The sequence below is a fragment of the Anguilla rostrata genome, chromosome 7 (assembly GCF_018555375.3).
Source record: "Anguilla rostrata isolate EN2019 chromosome 7, ASM1855537v3, whole genome shotgun sequence".
Classification (NCBI taxonomy): domain Eukaryota; kingdom Metazoa; phylum Chordata; class Actinopteri; order Anguilliformes; family Anguillidae; genus Anguilla; species Anguilla rostrata.
The window spans coordinates 38,209,147-38,232,045 of record NC_057939.1 but is presented as its reverse complement, the minus strand read 5'-3'; the positions used below and the strand labels follow the sequence as shown (position 1 = coordinate 38,232,045).

The 22,899-nt window shown below is 41.7% G+C and overlaps 1 protein-coding gene across 3 annotated transcripts in view; it reads right to left on the bottom strand.

Moving 5' to 3' along the window:
- Positions 1-3,768: 3,768 nt before the first annotated feature.
- Positions 3,769-22,899, bottom strand: part of LOC135259639 (disintegrin and metalloproteinase domain-containing protein 33-like) — a 156,431-nt gene continuing 137,300 nt past the window's right edge. For all 3 annotated transcript variants that reach the window (XM_064344217.1, XM_064344216.1, XM_064344218.1), the window contains 7 exons: positions 22,294-22,402; positions 21,627-21,768; positions 13,871-13,970; positions 9,906-10,163; positions 9,072-9,250; positions 8,623-8,640; positions 3,769-7,073 (listed from right to left, as the gene is read on the bottom strand). In XM_064344217.1, the coding sequence (XP_064200287.1) occupies positions 7,022-7,073; positions 8,623-8,640; positions 9,072-9,250; positions 9,906-10,163; positions 13,871-13,970; positions 21,627-21,768; positions 22,294-22,402 (858 nt within the window). In that variant the 3' untranslated portion in view covers positions 3,769-7,021. The remainder of the gene's footprint in view (positions 7,074-8,622; positions 8,641-9,071; positions 9,251-9,905; positions 10,164-13,870; positions 13,971-21,626; positions 21,769-22,293; positions 22,403-22,899) is intronic.

The following is a 22,899-nucleotide window of genomic DNA, read 5'->3' as shown; positions in this document are numbered from 1 at the left end:
AACATTCTGACAGAACTCAACCACCTGTTTTCAATGGTTTTAATTGGTAGGCTATGACAAAAACCAACATAGCATACCACAGAGGTTTCCAGAGAACTGAGTTTGAGAACCCCCTGGTGTTAAAAGCCTAGAGCAGAACAACTTTGTTCTTAACCCTGATTCTGGCAGGGTGCAGTGTGTCTATTGGTTTATGTCTTAATCTTAAAATCAATAAAGATTTCAGACCCAAGAAACCAGGAAAAGTGATTTAACTGTGTAATCAGCTGCTTTAATTGACCAAGGAAGTGCTGAAGAATAACGAAAACCAGCAGATGCTGCAGGCCACCAAAATCAGGGTCGAGAACGTCTGCCCAGAGAAAAAATTTAACCAAACAAGAGGTTGTTGGTGAACAGACTTCCCCCTCTCCTGCTTCTAATGCGCTCCCCGATCTAATCTGTGCAGCGAATGGAGTTGTTCTCGAAGGGACCATTAAAAAAAGAAAAGGAGCACACACTGTACACAAAGTAAAAACAAGTAAAAACCTGTTTTTTTTATTTCTGCATTGCTGTAAATGGAAGCACTTTCTTTCCTGGAGTTATTAACACAAATTATATTCATTCACAAACAAGCAGGATTATATTCATATATTAACAGACCTGGGTCAAATAATTTCAAATATTTCATGGCCATTCAAATACATGTATTTCCATTATTTTATTTTGAAATATTTTATTCCAATTTGATTTTTTCAGAGCATTCAAATAATATTTAACAACATATCTGAAATATTTATTTCATTTTTTGAAGGCATTTCAGATACCTTCAGAAGTTAAATTCCAGTAGTTTAACCCATTGTTGCCCATGTGAGTAAATTATATTTGAAAATGGATTCATTTCACTGTGATGGTGATATTTTGGAATCTTGGGGTGGGGGATGGGGACTGGTATTTAAAAATAGTTTAGGCATTAATTAGTGTCTGACTACAAAGAATTATCATTAACTATGATGCATGCAAATTATGAAAGTATGAAATTGTTAAATTACAGCAAACCTGTCTGAACTCATCCCTATTTCTCAATTTTACATAATGTTCTCTGGTCTTCAAAGCTGTAGATTCTCAAGACTGGGGTTGGAGTCAGACGATTAATACATGTAGAAAATTTATTTGAAATATTATTTTTAAAGTATTTGAAAACAAACTGAAATTGCATTTTGTATTAATTTCTTGAAATTAGTATTTGAATCAATCATTTAAATGACTTCACATGAAAGTTTTTGTTCCATTTACCAATTAATAACAAATACCTCAAAAAAAGTGGTCTCAGCTTCCCCATGTTATTTGCAAATAACTGAAATACACTAAACAATTAAATTGTAAATGCAACTCTTCCGAAGGGTAAACTTAATTGGAGTTAAATTACTATATTAAAGTTTCAAAGGGCAAAGCACTGAAACATCTCTGATGTCATCTTTTAGTTTATCTTAAAACAAAAATAAAATAAAAACTCTTACCATGTGTATTGTGTCCCCTCATCCTTTTTGTAAGCATCATTTCAGCATAAATTGAATAACAAAGAAATTAATTGGATTTAAGTTCCTCCACATCCCAACCAAGCCAAAGTCACCCCCTGCCCCCTTTTAGAAATGAGACCAGCACTGACGCCCATAAATATGTAATTAGCCTATGTCAGCAACTTCATAACTTGGCAAAATTTACAAAATGGATGCCTGCCAAATCTCTACCAAATCAAAAAGCCCAAAAAGACAGCATTTATTTAGCAAATCAAAAGTAACATTTTCTCATTTGTGCAAGATATGTATGTTTCTAAATCTCCTTGAAGATCAAATGCTGTTTTATTTACATTATTTGTTGCATGAAGTGAAACGAGCCCATTAAATGTAATGTTTCATCACTGCTTTTGCTGCTGAAGGTGTAAAGCTAGCTTTGTATGAAATCAAAACTACTGGCATTATTGGTCTTGGTGACATCACAAATGGCATTCCCTTTTAGTACATAAATGTGTGAATTCTTCCTTGCCCTTCACTTCACGACTATTTTTCTGATCTTTACATACATTAATAACAATACACACAGTATTGTACAATGTCTTAGACACAAAGTCATAAACTTAGTTTTTTTAATCCATTTTCCATATTGGCATTGCATTATGAGGTATAACTTTCCATGTATTTGCTCTTTTACGGGATTCTGTAACAAATGCCAACAAGACAGTGTGTCATAGAAGGAGGGTGGTGATGGTGTCTGAAATAGGATGAGTAACACCAACAGCCTAGATCAGGAAGAGCCTCTAACTCACATTTGAGCATATGTTTCCCAACAAGCATCTGGGGGCCCCTGTCGTTCATCCCCAGCCTTTCAATATGTCACTAATTTGTGAGAGTGACTGCAGTTGTCTGCCCTGAAAACCACTAGAGATAAATCACCACTTTTATAGAAAAAAATGAAATATGTTAAAATCATTCCTGCATTTACACTTGAGTGAGTCATTTGATCAAAGTACTAATAATAAACTCTTATTCTAGAGAAACTTTTTTTTTTTTTTAATGTGCACCTTCTGTGCTGTCATTGGAGGTAAAAATGCACTTTACTAGGGAAAACAATACTGTATTTTCCAATGGCTTAACTTTCATATGTACCACATGATGGAAAAATTAAATGGAATAAGAATGCTGTTTATGATCTGAATAAGTTTCAGCTAGATTGCAAAGTACCGCATAACATTCATAATAATATAATAACATACTGTTCAGAACAAAAAAATAGAGAATTTTTTTTAAGTTGATGAATTCATTTGTAACCTCAAGGTAAGAACTCCTTTGCTTCCATGTTACCTTATTTAACAGTGCAATGTCTTGTCCTAAACAAGTATTTTAAAAAGACAATGGAAAATATAGGAGGTGCTTATTTTTGTATTTGCACATTTGAGAAACTGGGTTCTGTTAAGGGGAAAAGGCATCAAAATAAGATGAAGCATTTATTTTGCATTAAATATTTTTCAAGGAAGAGGAAATTTAATTATCAACATGAACCAAGGAATTGGAGGTAAGAACCACAATGGCGACTGTCATGTTAATCAAGCTTTAATACCAACCGTGCTCCCTGCTGCCCATTTGAAGCTTATTTTTAATTTCGCAGTAAATTTGCACTTTGATGAAATCACCAGAAGCTAAGCTGATGGGCATAAAATGCTGGAGAATTGGCAATTGGAGATCTCATGACATCCGTAGATGGAGCTTCTGTGTGCTGTCAGTCACTTAGCACTCATCAGCACTCCAAACATACAAACATAACATATCATTGGTTGAAAGTTGTTGGTTCAGCGAATCCCTGCTGACACGTGTTGCACCATGAAGCCTCATTACACCCATCAACTGAAAAATGAAACATTTCGGAGAAATCCCCAGTGATGTCATCATTTCAACTGCAGAATGTAGCCATCTTCACAAGCTCAGCACAACTGAAACATTTGTTCACAGCCAGACACTCAACAACAGACAAACACAAAAAGAGCAGACTTTTTTTGTTTGCTTTTAGCAGTGTTCTTTATACAACAAACAAATTGGCAGTGCTTCCGACAGGCAGTAAAAAAAAAAAAATCATTTTTCTCAAAAGCACCAGTACGGTTTCATCCCAAAGCAACACCAGTGCCTTGGACAATTACTGTACATGTGATTTTAAAAATCTCCACCACCTGTCAATCAAGTATAAGTGACACCCTGCCAATTACTTCAGCAGTGGGAGCCGACGCACAAATGATGTGCCATGTCAATTCAACATTTTATTGCTCTTAAGAAGTATGACATACCATTGTTGACTTAAATCCAAGACTCTACTACACGTATGGACAGATGATTCAACAGGTAATTCATCAAATGCAGCGTAGGTATCATAGCTAATCAACGTACAAGGCTGCGACATCAGGCAATTTCTCTTTTAACAAAGCCAGGCCAAAGAATCCATGGGTTCCACCAGCATCTTTAAGCATAAACAATTTTGCCTTTGAAAGAAGGCTTGCACTGGACCTTTTCTGGAGACATACCCAAGGCTTATCTCTACGATGGCTGCGGTGGTTGCAGGCGCGAGTGTTGTAAACATGTTTTTATTCAATCAGCGTGCAAACTGGAGAGCCGCTCTTTGATTTCTATACAATCACTTCAGACAAACGGCATTTCATTTCGGTCACGTCGCCCGTTCGCCATTGATTACAGCCCCGGGGGGGTGGGTTTCGGCGTTGTAGTAATGGGCTAGAAAATGTCTGTATCGATAAATCTCTCCCTGCAAGCCCATTCCTCTTCGCTGACGACAGCTCTTCCACTCGAACCCCGGACGCCCCGAACATATTACTCCCCCAAGATAAGTGTTGTGGGTTGCAGATATCCAATTTTCAATTTCAATCATTATGGTTATATATATATATAACAACGTGTGTGTGTGTGTGTGTGTGTGTGTGTGTATATATATAATTTCTAAAGTTAAAACGTATAATTTCAGGTTGCCAAATGCCCACATTTTGAGTTGATTGTTTTGTTCTATCATACACCACGACTAGATAGTCTGAGGTCACCTGCTTTTAACAAGTGACATACTATACCCTCAGGAAATGTAAAAATTTGGCTTGTAAATTGTATAATTCATGTGGAGGAATTAAGTTATGTATCCACAAACTAAGTGAATGAATTTATTTCAAAGTTCATAATTATTAGTAAGCCCGCCAACCGAGAAACTGACGTGTTGAAACTGCACTGATATTTGAAAACAATAAAAACCTTTTTCATTTACATGTTATACAGATATACTCCAGTTTAAAAAAAGACATGACTGGCAGTGGCCTAGAGCACAAAGAACATTTAAAAAATCTAAGACCAAAATGGCTTAACATGGTCCTCCTAAATAAGGCTTTCTCACCAAAGAATTGTCTATAGCAGATCACCCAGGATGGCCAAATGATTTGTGGAAATGCTATTTCAAAACACATCGTAACAACAAAATACAAAAAAGCTAAAAAAAATAAAATAAAATAATAACATAAAACTTAAGCACAGATCTATGGAAGATCTAGGGTCAAAATTAAGGTATTTATACCTTTATAATTACAGCTGATGTCCATTAGAGGTCATTATTGTCTTGTTCAGTTTCAGTGTGATGTGTGGGTAATACATTTTTCTACCCTGAAGCAGTAGTTCATCAGCATTCCCGTGTCTTGCTAAAAGCAGATTCCTCAGAATTGATCCTTTTCTCCTTTTCATCATGATTTTCACCAGTGGAAAACGACTGCATGCGAAGACCCCTTGTAGCTGGTTCAACATGTTACATGAGAAAAAAAAGTGTGCTCCATTTGGAAAGTGATGCTGCCTACACTACACTGTGTGTGTGTGTGTGTGTGTGTGTGTGTGTGTGTTGGGGGGGTGCTATTGTTATAAAAGTAAAAAAAGAAATAAATTTAATCTTCAAAAAAACAAAAAAGCTGAAGTACCTCATACTGCGTCTTTACCCAAGCCAAAAAGCAAAACTGACTGTAACATCACAGAATAATGCCTTGTTTAAATGATGTGTGTTTTTGTGTGTCTGTTTGTGCGTGCGCCTCAGTTGTGGTGGGGAGGCGGGGGGCTGAATGAAAGGTTTTGACACAGACAGGATCTGCGATATGGAATATCTACTCGTGGCAATAAAACGTGTGCCCTATGAAGCCAGATTAAATGAATCCAATTCATTTAAACTCAGCGGGAGGAGAGATTGTGTCTCTTCCAAAATTTCAGATGGAACGAATAAATTGAACTCCAGCAGTTCCCTCAAACCGTGATTGCAACTGCAGAAAAGTGCTGTTTGAAATCGCAAACTTCCAACTTCTTATCTTACTGACGGGCAACAGCTGTCTTTTTTGTTCTGCGCATTTTTTTTTTTTTTTTTTTTTTTGCAGGGAGCCGCCTGAAGAGGATATGGTCACGTGATGGTTATGGTCGTGACGTCAGGTGAAGAAAGTTTTTTTTGCGGTGCGCGATTCAATCAGTTATAAATCTTGGAGGGATAAACAGACAGAGACACCGAGATCACGGTACGTGTGCAACGTGCTTTGCCACATCTTTACCGAACGTGCCCGTCTTCACCACCAAGGCTAAAGCCACAGAGCAGGCTAATGTTCACTGAGGTAGAGATCTGTTAACGGCGCGCATGTACAAGATCGCTACTTTTCCATAACTTACACGTTCGCTCTGACAGAAACTTTGACACCAGCTGTTCCGCAAAGATTTGAGCCTCCCGAACGTACAAGAATTCTTTTCATGACATGGTGAAAGCAAGGCGTTTTAATCTCCTAAATTTGTGTGTCCTTGAAATACAAATCAGCATCCTGAGCGAGACAGAGACACTGTAAGAACAGAAAAAAAAATGACTAGGAATGTTATTTCAGCTGACATTGGCAGCCTGTTTGATGCTTTCTATGATGGTGTGAATAAGAGACTGTGACCTGACCCATTTATATAAAATAGCCTACGAAGGTATGATTCTGGAACATTTTTTTTTTTTTTTTTTTCAAACAACATACAGCAATGAGTAGCGCAAATGAACAGACAGACGCTGAACTCTTTGGCACGTTACATGTACAGCTGAAGAACGAACAATCGGACGACGACGCTAATTCTAATTCGGTAAGAAAACGCTATGGTTATACATTATGGCGTGTTAAACCCGTCGGGCGAAGTGAATTCCCCGCATGACGACTGCCCGCCCGAGCTCCGCCCCTTTGACTCCGCCAGCCTTAGTCCGCAGCCAATGCAGAACCGCGTCCTCTCGTGAGCTGGGTGTGGCCGTCTCCAAACGAAAGCGCGGGTTCGCCTCGCAAAAGACGAGGACCGGAAAGTCAGGCGGCAGGGTCGCCTCCCGCCTCCCAGCCACCTCCGTCTCGATGATGGCGCCCTCGGCTGGACAGCGTGCCCCTGTACCGGCTCTCCGACGTGGGCTTTTTAGTGCAAATAGTCCTCTCCTCTCCGCCCCCCGCCCCCCGCCCCCCCCCTTCCGAGGGTCATTTTCGGAAAGGAGACGAGGCTACGTTTGGTTTCACTCCCGGGACAGTCCTGGTGGAGGGGAAAATAGCAGAAACTGACAGTTATTGCCGTTAGCAGCACTGCTCTCTCTCTTATAAAAACTATCTAGCGCTCCCAAGGATAGCATCCAATACCAATGAAACGACCCTGGGATTTTACAACATTGTGCCACTGTAGATTGACTGTATATTCATTGGCTTCACTGTGGCTACGAGTGTCTGGTCCCTGTAGGAGCGGGTAGTTTTTTTTATTTTATTGAGGCTTCCCAATTTGGAATGGGCCGATCGCCTCTGTAAACCTGACCCACTGTCGCAGTGTCCTCTGCTAACTGGGCAAGGCCACAGGCTGGCGCGCGTTTCTTCCGAACACAAGCAGCCGGGGCTCGCCGCTTCTTTCAACTCCGCAACCCGCTAGCCGAGTTGCCGCAGTTACGGCGCTAATGGACCGTGCAACCGGGCGCGGGGGCGAGATCCAAGACACCCAGGACCGAGGCCAGAGGAGCCGCTGTTACCAAATAAGGCAGGAGGGCTCCCTTTCTCTCGGCAACGCTAATGGCCAATCGCAGTCACCGACACGTCACCCCGCAGCACCTGGCTCTGGGTCACATTCCAGCACTGCACTCCACACAAGTCCCCAAGGACCACTTACGCAGGAACTTTTTAACTACAAAAAAATTGATTTTTTTTTTTTTAACTCCCCGTTCCCGCGCGACGAATAAAAAACGGTCCGAGGCGGGAGACCGGGGGAAACGCGATCTTTACGCGTCTGCCGTAAAATGGCGGACGCTCGCACCGCAGCCCGCGCTCATTGTTGAGACGACGTGTTACAAAAGCGCTGCGACCGTCCGCTCGCCGCCGCTCGGTTGTTTTTCTTCTTTCCCCTGTAAAAACTGCGAGTCTGGAGATTTGTACCCAGAGCTTTTGAGTCCCCCCCCCCACCCCCCCCCCCCCCCACCCCCCGCAATTCCAGGCAGATTTACACACGCTGGGTGGAGTTATTGGCCGGGTGGCTTGGGATGGAGTTTTTCGGAGACTCCGTAGAGCCTCGCCAGCACAGCCGTAAACAGCCCCCCAGATAAGCAGCTACGGGGGATACGGCGATATTTTATTTCAGAATGTCTGTCAGCCTCCAATTTCAACGGGAAGGAAACACAATAAAAATCCGGGCTCCGGAAGGGATTTAAAGCACGCCCCAGATTGGATTGGAAAACAAGAAAAGCTGTTTTAGAACATAGTTTTCGAAACACTGGTGGAGATTCCGTGGGTAGGGGGTTTGAACAGGGATGGTCAAGGGTTCGAACTGCAACGCTCTATTGACTGTTTCTTTCAGCAAAAGTGTTTGGCAGTGAAACCCAAATTACAAAAACATCTAAGGATCATCTGCTTAACTGCAAGCTTGGCCAAACAAACACTCAATCCTTTTTAAGGTGACTATAGTCTTCTTGAACTTTTAAATTACACATTAAGCTCCATAAAAGCAAATATGCAAACAGATTAGTGAAATCTGTCTTAAGGGGTACCTGTTAACACACAAAGACCAACTTCAGCAGACAGACGGACGGAGGGAAGACAGGACTTACTTATTTGGTGGGACGGGTCTGCAAACATAAGAAAACAACATGAAAGCACAAGTGAGATAAGAAGAATCCGGAAACAAAGCACATTCTAAATCAGCAAAAAAGCAGAGGCTTAACAATAGTGATACCCTTTTAAAAAGAGGACAGCGACACAGCTGGCAGGCTACTTTAACATATTTACATTACTACTGCATTTAACATCAATGGTGTGAAAGCTATGCAGCTGGGCAACTGGAATCTACGTTGCCAGGCGCTCGTTTGTAACTTGCATGCGTTGCATGGAATGTTGGAATGTTTCTGCTGGAATGTTTCATTGGAGTTCATTGAGCTGAGCACTGAAGATGGCAACGTAGAACTGGGGCGGGATTTGACCCCGTGACCCACAGGGCACGTCTCTGAAACCCTTTCCCGCCAGGGTACTCAGGTGGAAGAGGGGGAAATTCGGGGCCCACCTGAGCGCTCTGAGCGGGGAGATGGCCGACACCTTCACCACGGGTTTGGGTCCGACAGCGGAGGGCATCATCACCATCAGCCCGCTGGAGGGTTTGGGCGGAGCCCCGCGGGCCGGGCTGAGGGGGAGGGGCCTCTGGGGCGGGGACGGTGAGTGCCTGGGATGGGACTCTGACACCAGCTGAGAGAGAGAGAGAGGACAGATGGAGGGGGGTGGGGGGGGGGGCAGAGAGTAAAAAGAACCTTCAGTGAAACTGTCACGTTCTCAATTTTCTGTCGTTACAGGAGAACCGCAGTGAGATCCAGGCACAGAACCGCCAGCGTGGTAATGCAATCAGCATCAAAATAAGATTTTGCAGTTCTACATCACCCTGTCACTTCTCATCATTTTACGAGGGAGCGGTCTGGAAAATTCAGAGAATACGTGCTGGAGATTAATCATTCAGCAAAAGATAAGATTCATAAAAGATTCATGGAAGAAGATAAAAACAGGGTTACTGTTTCTTTTTGTCAGGCCTGACAGATCGGAAATAAAATAAGCTTCGTAAGAAATGGGTTGGAGATTGCAGACATTGGACTCCACGGTAATTAATTTAAGACAAGATTCTTCACACAAAATAAACACAAACCTACAAGCTGCTAACAATATCCTGGATCAACTTACTCAGACCGCCAGTACTTCTATTATGACAGAAACTAACTGATCCAGGCTTGCCCATCAATACTGCTGATCTAAACCATTTCATGAATGATCTAGGTGGGGGAAACTACCTACAGCTTAAAAGAGCGACTGGTTCATGAAGAGAACATGCGGCAAAAGCGGTCGACTGGCTCACCAGTGGTGCTCGTGCTGGACTGACCGGCAGGGGCTTCTTGGGTGGGTTGAGTTTGTGCGGTGGGTGGGCCGGGGATTTGGGGGGAGCGGTCGGAGGTTTGCCCATGGGCAGGGGTGGGCGGGGAACTCTGAGGTCACGCTGGGCGTGGGGGGAGGGGGAGGGGACAGGGCGCAGCGGGCGGACAATGTTGATAGGCTGGCTGGTGGGGGGGGTAGGGGCCGGTCTGAGGGGCAGGACCTCCTTGCTGGTGTGTGGCAGCTGTGGGTACAAATGAGAGTGTCATGGTCAGAGGTCAAAGGTCACAGGACAGCTCACTGTACAACACAGGCTCCAAACAAGAACAACACAAATACGCACCGAATAAGTGAAAGCAAAACTCAAATTCACAATTTTCTATTGAACCTCTCTCACCTTACTCATAAATCACTGGTTTACCAAGAAGCTAAATGTAATATTTGGATTATGTATGAAGTGATATATATTTTAAAAAGCAAACGCAAAATATACGTGAAAGTCAAAATTATTTGTTGTAATATTATAATTTATAGCAATGATTTCCAAATTCATGTATATGATTTCTAATGTACAATTACAACCCAAGTACTTTTTTTTGGTTAATAGCTTTCAGTTTCTCTCTATGCTTTAGGCCATTAACTTTGCCTACCTTTTTTGTGATGTTTTGGTTTTTAGAGAATTCTAGAAGCTCTGCTTATTTGTTTCTTGCAGTTGTCAACTCCAGATTGTGATTATTATGTTGCATCTCATTATGGTGTGAAATGCACTTCACTTTTGTTGCTCTGGCTAAAAGCATCTGCAAAACTACTAAATTATAAATTGTGAACAGCATTATGCTGTGTCTTTCTGAAAGCAAGCGCAGTAAAAAAAAAAATTTGAGATCCCCCTAACCACTTGTTTGATAGTTATGAGAACCCGTCAAGGGTGGTGGGCTGAAAGCACAGAAATTGCACTTCAAATGCACGTTAGACTAGACTGGAATTTTCTCTCATTTACACAACTTCCAGTTTGTCACAAACGTTTCCGGCTTTACAGTGTTTTCAAATACGAATATGGACAATTTTGTTGCTTGAAGGGATACAGATAAAGATGTGTCATCTCTGCAAACTGTTACTATAAACAATTAGTGCAATTACTTATGAAGCATAACAGCAGAACAATTTGTACATATGCACAACATTTGACATTGAAATTGTCAGGGAAGTGAGGATTATGTAAATTTCTGAATTATGTGTTTAATTTCTGAATCCTTCGTTTGACGTCCGACATTCTGAATACAGAATGCAAGTGTATCAAACAGTTAAAACCCCCCACTTATCCAACATGTAAAATCAATTTAGTCAATTTAATTTGTTTTATTATCAATGATATTAATTATTAATTAAATCGCCAAATTTGTTGATTGACAGAGCAACCTGTTGGATCAACCTTTATCAAATATGCAACTCACAACCAGATTAAAATGAAGAAGTTTACAACAAATAAGTTAAATCTTAAGACAAGGTTCAACTGTCCTTAAAAATAACAGATGTTTCAGACATGGACAAAAGAAATGAATGAAAGAAAATAGCAAACAAAGCTTTCTCCCAAAATAGCCCCAGACCAAGAAGTATAAAAACCAAAAGACAGCTGAATCTTCCAAAAAGCCAGGGATGAATATGTAAAAATACCAGCTGAACCGTAAGACAGAAGCATCAGATCCTACGTGCACCAAACACCACACAGCACTAGGCCCAATGTAAGGTCCAGATTCCTCCAAAGGCAAACAACAGATATCCACCCCAGAATGTCCACCACAACAGATGTTACTGGATGATGTTAAGCCCCCAAGAACTACGTTCTTCCTCCTCACTTTGACTCTTACTCTGACTCTAACTAGAAGACAAAGAAAAGTCTCTATTTTAAAGAAGTTCTATGAGGGAAGGGGGCATGGTTGAGAGAGAGGGGGTTAACCTGTCCGTGTTGATTCAGTGAGGTATGAAGTATGGGGGTGGGGCTACAGTCAATGACAGTCTTGACTGAAAACTGGTCCTTTATAGAAAGATCAAAAATGGCTATTTCTAAAGGTTATCCAGCTCAGCTGTCAAAGAAAGAAACATGGAAGTTTTTCAATTGCTCCTGACAACAAGAGATGAATTTTTGTAGACAAATAATTGTTCAGTTTCGCCAGTTGTGATCTCTACCTTCAGGCAAAATATTTTCCATGTAACAAAACCAAATCGTTCCACGTTAGTTTCCACTTTTAACTGAAACTAACTCTAAGAACGGCGATCTATCAGAACTCAACAACCATTACCTATATAGACATTAAGATTTTCCCTCAGTGATTCCAATTACATATCAAAGATTGCAGTCAGATTTCAGATCACAAGGAACATTCTTTGTGTGGCACATAGCCATGCATGGTTGCTGACTGTTTGAGTTTCCTCCAGAGGGCAATAAAGCCATAAAACTTTCAAAGAAGAGAAAACTTTTCAAGACACCCCAGTTGGAAGACCTCCGGGGTGACCGTACTTGCCCAAGGATGTTCACCTTGCTGTTTGTGGAGCGAGGAGGGAGATAGAGAATAAACAGGTAACATCCCTATGGTCACACAAATTATACAGTCTGTTTCTCAAAGGTGATAATCTGAAAACTACCTATCCAACAAAATATAACCATGAAATGATTTCATATTTCAATTTATGCTCTTTGTAGGGTGATATGCTTGCCTGAATGAAGATAGTGAAAACTGTCTTTTGGAAACCACAGTATTGCCCAAACAGCATGATTTTCAGTTGCATTAGCTGTATTTTCAAGCCTTTTTATTTGCTTAAAAATTATTCAAGATAACCAATTTGAAGTTGTTTCCAGTCATAACTAATCTCCAGTGCTACAGAGCGTTGCACATTAGCTCTACCTGAGTATTAAACCACTGCTGACACATGTATTTTCTGTTATTTCAGGTAATGTTGTTCTCCCTGATATGATGCAATAGTCAGAGGAGGGTTTCCCAGAACAAAGAGATTGCTTCAACACGTTAAACTTTGTGAATTGGTTATGAAACTGGCTACTAAAACCCATTCCAAAATATTCTCAATTCCACACTTTAATGGCCCTTTCTCTTCTGGTTAATTTATAGTCGTGGAGCCGTAATCGATCTTTGAATATACAGCGAATGTTGAGCAAGGAGAGAGAGAGACATAACCATAGTTTTAGACATAGCTGCTGCTGTCCTCCATCTTGGACATAGTTGTTTTCCTCCCAACTTTACTCGGGGTCCTCCAGAGACAAAGCTTAGCTTGGCGTTCAGTTTTTCTAAGTGTCTGGCCACAAAGCACCCCCCTCTCTTATCTCCAAAGCACATTCTGTACGGCTGCTTACAAACGACTCACAATTGCACATGTACTGGACTGTGGGGTTTTTTGGTTTGTCCAGGGGAAACATACACACAGCAATAAATGAGAAAAGGGAGAAGTCTACTTCTCGAAAGTGGACAAAGAAACAAAGGAGCGCCTCTTCAAATACAATTGTTTATCCTTCACTCTCGCAAGATATTTGTCTTGTTGTATGAAAAATTGCCAAAAGATATTAAAAAAAGAAATGATTATTGTTCAAACAAAGAGCAAAGATGTTTAATTAACTTCTATCTTAAAGAGCATGACGTGCTATTGATTTAAAGACGGTAGGTAATTCACAACTGCCAGTGTGCATTCATACAGTGTATGTCTTATTTCAGCTGAAATTTAATTTGAAGTTTCTGGGTTTGCGAGCCAGTGTATATTTGTCTGTCAGAGAAAGTGTTCATAGTTAGTATAGCCAGCACACAGTACCCAGTAAATTGCCCTCACAAGGCTGACTAATAAAAATGGCTTTGTTCTTTCACAGAAGAGACTCAAATGCACTGCCTGCATATTAGAGGAAATAGAGGAGACGGCTCAAAGCATCAGTTACCCAGGCCTGTGACTCACCTTCTTGTTGTTGATGTTTTTGCCGGATGACCCAACCACCTTCAAGTGGAACGCCGGATTCAGGTGTCCGTTCTTTACCTTCTGGTCAGACGTGTCTTTTCTGGGGTTGGGGGTGGGTGGAATAATAAAAAAAGGTGAAAAAATTCAGGTTTTTCTGGTGCAATATCACAGAGTTGCTCATAAGCAGATTCCATTTAGAATGGATCTGAGGCTGGTGATGCTTTCAGTGCCACTGGAAATTGGACTTGCTGTTCCCGGGAAACATTTTCCCTCCCGTCTAATTTTATACACTGCAGGCCGAACAGCCCTATTACGACAATCCATATGAAAATAAGCAGCGTATATTATTCAAATACGCTTGTGTACATTTTACCATGCGGCATGCGGGTGCTGTTGAAAAGAGTCTACAAAATGAGCATGAAGTTACAAATGTGAAAGTGACTGTAATGTAGTTTCCAACTCATCCATGGATCACTTGCTCTGTTCCAACACAAAGACACAAGAAAGAGAAGGTAAATCCCAGCCCAGAATGTGAAAGATTTCACAAAGACAGCACTATCTGTGTTCTGCATACACAGAACAGAGAAAACTCACCCAATAAACTCTAAGTATACCCATGATCTGCTACAAGGGAACATTTGGGAACACGGGGGGACATACTGGTTAGAATCCACTCGGGTTGTGAGATAACATTATGAAGAGAATGTTTCCCAAACTGCCAAATACCACGCACACGGTCCCTGTCTCTCAAGAAGTTCCATGCATGTCACAAACACAGTCACTGGGAACATCTCCTGAGGCTCTGGACAAATGTAGGTGCTAGGAGCATTTATCCTGGATTTCACAGAACGTTCTGTGAGCCAAAGTCTCTGAGCTGGGCATGCTGTCGCTCGGAAAGTAAAATGTTGAAAGGTCATCCGAGAGCCCTGGCAGCAATATCCATTCTCCCTCCGAGTGGGCATCTGTCATGAACTGACACCCGGTCCCCACCTCAACCCCCCCCCCACCCCCCCCCCCAAAACACACACACCCCAATCGTACACTCCTCACCCTGGCTACAGCACTTCGGTAAGTGGCAAAACAATATTATCTAAAATAGTCAAACCACCTTTATGACCAGTCTGCTTTAAAACAATGTACCACAGCAATCAGGGGTAAATCTGTACAGCATGTAAGTATATGGACAGCACCACAATTTTTTGTCGTTTAGTCTCTGTACTCCAGCACACTGAATTTGAAATGAAACAGTGAATATGAGGTTAAAGTACAGACATGTCAGTTTTAAAAGAACACTGACCCCTAACTGACTGAATCCTCCCATCCCCAGCCAAATGCGCGTCGCCCTATGGAGCTACTGGCCACAGTCGGCACAGACACGGTCCGGATTCGATCTGAGGCTGTGGGGCCATGCACCATAGCGTGGTGCCTTAACTGAAGCCACCCAGTAGCCAGTGCTGATTTATATACTGTCCTTCCTTCCATCCCCTCCTCTCTTAGCTGTTTTCTACACTTCTCTTTCTACTTCTTGAACCCCACATCAACTTTGATAAATTAACCAGATCTGATAGAGCAACAAGAGGGGGAAGAGATCAATTTATGTTAAAAACTGTTTGGCTCTTTCTGTCCTACAATCTCAATCTGTACCAAAACAAATTGAGTTCTTATCATTAAGTATTTCACTAAACCGTGCTGAATCCATAATTGCTGTGGGGGCCTGGCACCCACCTATGGCTACCTGTAGCGCTATTGATAAGAGTACAGTTTTTAACTCTGAATGAAACTTCAGAGTTAGCGGTAATTGGTGATCTGAACCTTGACTGGCTATTCTCTGCATCTGTTAGTCTGAAAAATTACTGTAGTGAATTGAATCTCACACAGCTCATTACTGTGCCGATGAGGCCTAGCTCAAAGAATCCCGAAAAATCTACCCTGTTGGATTTATTTTTGATAATAGATTTCATAAGTATACAGCCAGTGGTAGTCTTGCAATTGATGTAAATGATCACTGCCCAATTGTTTGTATTAGAGATACAAAGAAGCCAAAGCTCCCATTATTATCAGTATTCATGTCAAAATATGAACTTCTTGCGATTGTGATAGAATATGTGATATCCCTGAGCCTTTTTTTGCATTCTCCCTTCAAGAAATGTAGAGATAACAACAGAAACAACCCACGGTTCTAAGATGAGCCGTCAAAATGTTTAAGATTCAGGGAATGGGACATGTGCATCAAATTCTCCAAAGAAGTGACAAACCTGTGGGCAGTTGCTGTTGTACTGTGCACCAAAGAAATGACAAAGGCCTCATCATACTAATTTGTTAATACGCAGTCTCATTGTGGTGCTAATCCTGCACAATTTTGGAAAACAGTTAACGTATTAAATCATAAGCAGGTTTCCTCTTTACCTAATCATCTCATTCACGGCTCAAGCACCGCGTCAGAAAAAGGAACCAACATGTAATATTTTTAATTAACATTTTATTTCTGCAGGCAGTTTATTTGAAAAAGCATCCCTATCCTGTAAGATCACTACGGCACAGACTCAAAGGCGTAAGCAGTCACGCTGGGCCAAACTTTTCTTTGAGACTGGCATCCGTAAATGAGAGCTGGAAGCTTTGTAGTCTATCAGCCCAAAAAAGCTATTTGTGCTGATACTCTTGATCTAAGACTTTTATTATTGGCAGTGCCTTTTAAAGGTTCCCCACTACCTCATTTTAAATCTGACTATCACCGCTGGAAGCATTCCTAATGTTTGGAAAGTAGCATATGTCTTACCCTTACAAAGAGGTTGTGATGTAAGTGATCCAAATAACTACCGTCAAAAAAATCTAAGCTTTCATGCTCGGCTAAAATTCTAGAAATGTTAATTAATAGTCAAATCCGTTCATATCTGTCTTATCATGGTATTTTAAATGCCCACCAGGCTGGTTTCAGGCCTGGTCACAGCACTCTGACAATGGCCTGTGAAGCAGTAAATCACATTGTCCGCTGCCTGCATATAAAATAACATTGCCTTGCCTTGTTTATTGACTTGTCAAAAGCCTTTGATACAGTAGTCCATAAAATACATGTAAGTGGTTTGAGAGCTATTTAAATGGCAGACCACAAGCAATTAGGCTTGATGGGTATCAATCTGTTTTCAAAGGGCGTGCTACAAGGCTCACCCTTGGGCCCTCTGTTATTCACATTATATAGAAATGGGTCATCAGTTACCAACAGCTTGATTAATTATTATGCAGCTTACACTGTCATTTATGCCTCTGTCAATTAATCTAGCTTTTTATTAAATTGCAGGCTGATTTTTCTGCCATTCAAAGTGCTCTCATTAGTCTTAAGCTTGTTCTAAACCCCACTAAGACTACCATTAAGCACTAAAGAAAGTAGATCTAAAGAAATAATTGCTTTCAAAATTCTCAACAAGGATGATATAGAAATTCAAAGGGTCCAGTGTTATAAATATTTGAGTATTTGGTTAGACAAAACTGTATTGTACAAGATATATGTTAACAAAGGACACTGGATTCAAATTGTGGTGATATTCTCCAGAAGTGAGGATTGATTGTCTTATATTTAATTCAAGTTTTTAACCCAATTATATCCATTAAACTGTAATGAACACTATTAGATTATCGTGACCTGCAAGGACAGCAGGTAAGGACAGAATGGGCGTGCATCCTCCCCTCATTAATATTCATATCTGTAAGACACCTCATATGTAAACCATTCATTGTGGCTAGGTTAGAGCAGGTTGTCCAATGCAATAACATTAGACTACCTGACAACATGAAGGAAAGCAACATAAGCAAGGTAAAGTTAAAGCTGCAGATCATTCAATGTGTAATAACACTATAACACTGAGCCACTGTACACTAATATCAGACTCAACAGCAGTGTCTAAATCCAGACACTACACCCGATTAAAGAAAGGCTTCCACATATCTGAACTTGAAGGTTATTGTCAGGGATCTGTGTTTTCCCTCTGTCTTTCCTTGTTGGGCCGCCAGATGGCGGCACTTCTGTTTTGTGTCCTGCTCCCCCTGTTTAATTGTATTATTGTTTTCAATTGTTCAATTATTATTTTTTGGTTGTCTCGTTTTCCCTTCCCTCTCTGTGGCCTGATTGTTCATTGTGCCCTCCTGTGTCTCGTCAGTGTCGTGTCTATTTAAGTTCCCTTCTCCCTGACTCAGGTGCTGGATCCTTGTTGGTTGTTTGTTAGTGCGTGCCTCTGATCATGTTCCTGCCCCGTGTGTTCCTGCCCATGTTCTGTTTTCAACGTGCTTTTGAACTTTTGGATTTTCTTGCTTCCTGTGTTTTTTGAAGTTTTCTTTGTGTTTTGTGAGAGTTGCCCTGCGAGGCCTTTTGTTCGTTTTTGTTCCGGCTTTGTTTGTTCTCTTTCTTGTTAAGTAAAGCCTTTGTTTCTTACCTTTTGGAGTTTTTGAGTTTTTTCCCTTCACTCTGCTTTTGGGTCCTAACCCCCCACCAGCCCCCTGACAGTTATTTAATTATTTCAAGATGACGTCATGCATACTGACTGATTCACTCAAGCGTCCGTTCCACCATGAGTGACACTAGCAGCAACAGTTGAGCAGGAGCTGAAGGGAGGGAAGGCGCGGCACCATGAACCAGCACTACATTTTTAGCAAAGCCACAGTGTTTGGTAGATAGCTAGTGCACTCCAACTATGAGTAGTACTCGCGAAAATGGGCACTACAAATATTACGCTTTGGGGTTACTGCACTATGGGCCTCTACACATTATATGAAATGGGCCTCCAGAAATGAAACCCTTTTCTTGGGTCTCTTCATTTTTTGGAAAAGAAAAAAGTACATTGGTTTTTATGCAACCAGGGAAGGCACAGTGCTTAGGCACTGCCAGCCTACTGTAGCTTTTCCACACAAAAGTGGCAAGAGCATTTTAGTGACATGCATTGTACCCAGCTAACCACGCTCACAGAAAGCCTGGTGTTTAGCCAAGGGGGAAGGCAAGCCAATCTCAGCACAGGCTTTTCTACATTTTTTTTTGCAAGAATTATCGGAAATTATTTCTGGGTCATTTGTGAATGCAAAAAAGTATTAAAACAACACATCAGCAAATTATTCACAGATTTCAGTTTCCTGGACCTTTAGGATTTACAATGGTCACTCACAGGAATACAACGGTCTGGAAATACCTCATGTTAAATCAGAACTGGGGAAACCAGCCTTTGAGTTTTACGCATCACAAAAACGGATTGATCTACAGAGTAATTTAATATTAAAACAGTTCATTCCACGTAATCAGTTCAAATTATTGTTGTATGATTTGATTTAATTGAGTGCACTTGTTCTTAAATGTTTTATTGTTGTTTTACTTGTTGCTTGTATTGTTATTTTTATGATTATTTTTATTGTTATTTTCTCATTAGTATTTTTCTGCAATGAAATATGGCTTTTAGATATAAATGATATTTTACCTCTTTTACTGTCCTACTGCTTTTGTGTATTCAGGGTGTCATTGTAAAAGAGAGCTTAGCTCTCAACTAGCCTTCCCTGATTAAATAAAGGTAACTGAATTGAATACAAGACCACAATTAGGAGATCGGATGATAAATCCCCTATTGCACATTTTAAGTGAAGCTAACCACTGATTTATCCTTTTGTGCTATACAACAGATAAAAGTATCCCACGGGTAGGGGGAGGATTGTAACAGTGAAAAACAACTACTTCAAGCAGAATGTAGGTGGATTTATTATATTAAATCCCCAAGGTTTAAATTTAAATGTTCTCTATGATATGTGATTGTTACCCAATATACTTAATAAGATAATGCTGTCTATGGTTCATTTCATATATGTATAGGAATATGAAATCTAGACACACTTCCTATGCTCTCTCATCCTACTGGCTAACATCCTCTGGGCTAATTTCTTGATTAATGAAGGTGATGAACCTACATGGTTCAGCTGAGTGCAGTTTGCTTCTTTTGAGGACTAATGATGGTATAAAACAAAAAAAACAACTTCTTTCTTTGTTTCACCTTTTACTTTGTCTACATTTTTTTACACAAGCACATGGGAATAAATACATTTTTTCAACAGTATATCTTTTTTTGGATTTTCTCTTTTTTTATGTCAGTGTGCAGGTTTCTTTCATTTCTTCCTTCATTTATTTTTGTGACCAATGCTATCTATCAGGATTATATAAAGAATGTGAACTATTTTTGGAACACTTACACACTCACTCTCTCTCTGTCTCTGTCTCAGTCTCTGTCTCTCTCTGTCCCTGTCCTTGTCCCTGTCTCTGTCTCTCTGTCCCTGCCTCTCTGTCTCTGTCCCTGTCCCTGTCTCTGTCCCTGTCTCTATCCCTGTCTCAGTCTCTCTGTCTCTCTCCTTCAAAGCACAGCCTCGCCCTTGCATCCTTTCTAAAGGAAGTGGCCGTGCTGGTTTGTGATTGGCCTTCTGAAAATGGTTGCTAGACAAGCAGAAGCAGCCACTGAGAAACCGGTCCTTGGCACCAGTGCCGTGCTTGTGAGTTGTCAATAAACGCAGTCCTGCTGCCTGAAACCAGATGAAAGAAAATGCGTTTTGCCGACCGAGCCGCTCAGAGCCCACCTGCGCCCCTCACTCACCCCGATGATGAGGGCTGTCACATGACGCCTCCTTCGCTCATACGTACGTGACATGTTGTCACATCTGAAATGCCGAACGCTAAGCAGGGCGGCGTTTCCCTCCGCTTTCGTGACCCAACGAGCCACCCGCCAAAAGAGAAGCCCTCTCTCCCAGCAGCGACATTTCTTTCATTGCCCTGTCCAATATACCTTCCTCACCGAGATGTATAAGTCACCGAAATTACATGTGAGCCTGAACTTTATCTTGACACTGAGCAGAATATACCTCCGATGTGATTCTTTGGAAAAGAAATATATATTATAATGCTCAGGAAATGTCAGACAAAGTAGACAGAGGGCATGTGTCAGACATATTGGGCATGTGTCCAGCTGTCTCTCCCGTACAGTGGAGCAAAAATAACAAATGTGTATTACAAAAAGAAACAAAAACACCAGGGAAAATGGGATATCTTTCAGTTAAGACTGGAGGAATAACTCAGCTAAAAACACAATAAGAAAATCAAATACTTCAATCCAAATCCATTTATGAGCAGACATATTTAAAATATTTAAAAAGGGCGTTCAGGGGTTAAGAATTTTTCTCCATCTCTAAGCCTGGAGAAGCACATAGAAGATTCATCAAACTGCCTGTGCTAGGCCTCATAATTCTGCCATTATTAAATACCTGTAAATTATTTCCGGATAATTCTTTTCAGTGTGCTTTGGTGTTGTCTGACTGTGTGCGAGAAGCCGCACAAAAGACCTCACCTAACCCCTGAAACGCTGCAACAGTCTAAGTTTCGACAGAGTCTTGCAATGTTAGTGAAATATCCACACGGAGAGCACACGCAATTTTGTGCGAAATAAAACATTCGATCTCCAAAGATAAAGCGAAGAAATAGTGCTCCGGGACTTTAATGGAACCAATTAAAATGCAGCAGTGGTCCGCACTTCCTCAGGAGACCCACTCAGTAGTGTGCAGTGCGGCTGCGATTCATGATCGCCAAGCGCAGAGAGATATCGCATAATATTTTAATCTCAGATTCACCCGAGCCAATGAGAATACGTTTCCCTTCACGGAAAAGAAAAAAAGAAAAACGCTCCCACGGGCTGAAATCAGTGAGTCATCAACCCTTTGCCCGGTTACAGGGGGGTGAAATGCTGGTTACCTGTTCTCCTTGTTCTTCTCCCTCTGGGCCAGCCATTTGTGGAGCATGGAGGTCTTGGTCTTGTAGCAGAAGAAAGCTATGAGCACAGCTGGCAGCAGGACCAGGAAGGCAAACAGCAGCCCTACCACCATGCCCAGCTGACCTGAGAACAGAACCAGACCGTTACGCAAACAAGACATAAAAACGCTCAGCTGAAGTTAACGGTCCTCGAACGCTCGACTGGAAAACACAGGGTCAAAACTCTCAACTATATGGTCCAGAAAATGTGCACAAAGACGAGCGCAGAACCTGAAAGTTCAACAGAAGTAGCACAGAACTTAAAGAGCAACATTGAATACAGGACTTAGCTTTCAATTGAGCAACCACTTGAAACATAGCAGGAGAAGAGTTCAATTATGTATATACTGTACAAAACTGAGCAATTGAAGTCACTCTGACCTTCTGGTTTCACAGTGTGGATGGAAAGCTCTTTTAGAGACCTAGCGTACAACAGCCTTGCACCGAGGTAGCTCAGGCCGCATGCTGGCTTCAAGCTCCATATATAACAGCGGGCTGCAATGAGAGGAGGCCTCTGAAGGGGCGCTCTGAGTGAACGACAGTTTCGATTGCGGCAGAGAGAATCGGTTCGCGCCGACGGAAGCGGAGGAGGGGGGGGGGGGTGACTCACTGTCGTACTGGACGGGCCCGCTGTCCACGCTGCCCCCGAGGCCCGGCTTTTCGCAGAAGGGCGGGGCCCACCCGCGGTTGCAGTGGCAGTTTTTGTTGCTGTTGCACACCTGAAACGCAAAAGGGAGAGGAATGCTGGGAAAAGGGCAGGCGCTGTGTGAAGCACGCCGAACGGCTGGGTTGAGGCAGGAGGGCGGACAGCGCAGAGCAGCTCTCCAAGCACGAACTTCAGCTTCTTTATTTAAATGTTTAAAAATAAATTTGGTGCATGTGTATGTGTATGAATGTGTATGTCTGAGCATGCACATTCATACCTATGGGCAGTTTAGACTCTCCAATTAACTTTCATGCCCCAGCGGCCATAAGGAGAGCATGCAAACTCCCCACCCCAATTTGGAATGGCCAATTATCTGCAACCTCAGCTGCAATCATGCACAAACCCCGCAGTCGAGTCGGGAGAGTGCGAACATCCCAGGTCCTCGCCCACATTTGGCACTGGCACGGTCCGGATCTGACCCATATTTGACAGTAATTAGACAGCAACGAGGTGCCTTAACCGAATGAGTCACCAAGCAGCCCATTTTTTGTGATTTTTCAAAATGGATCT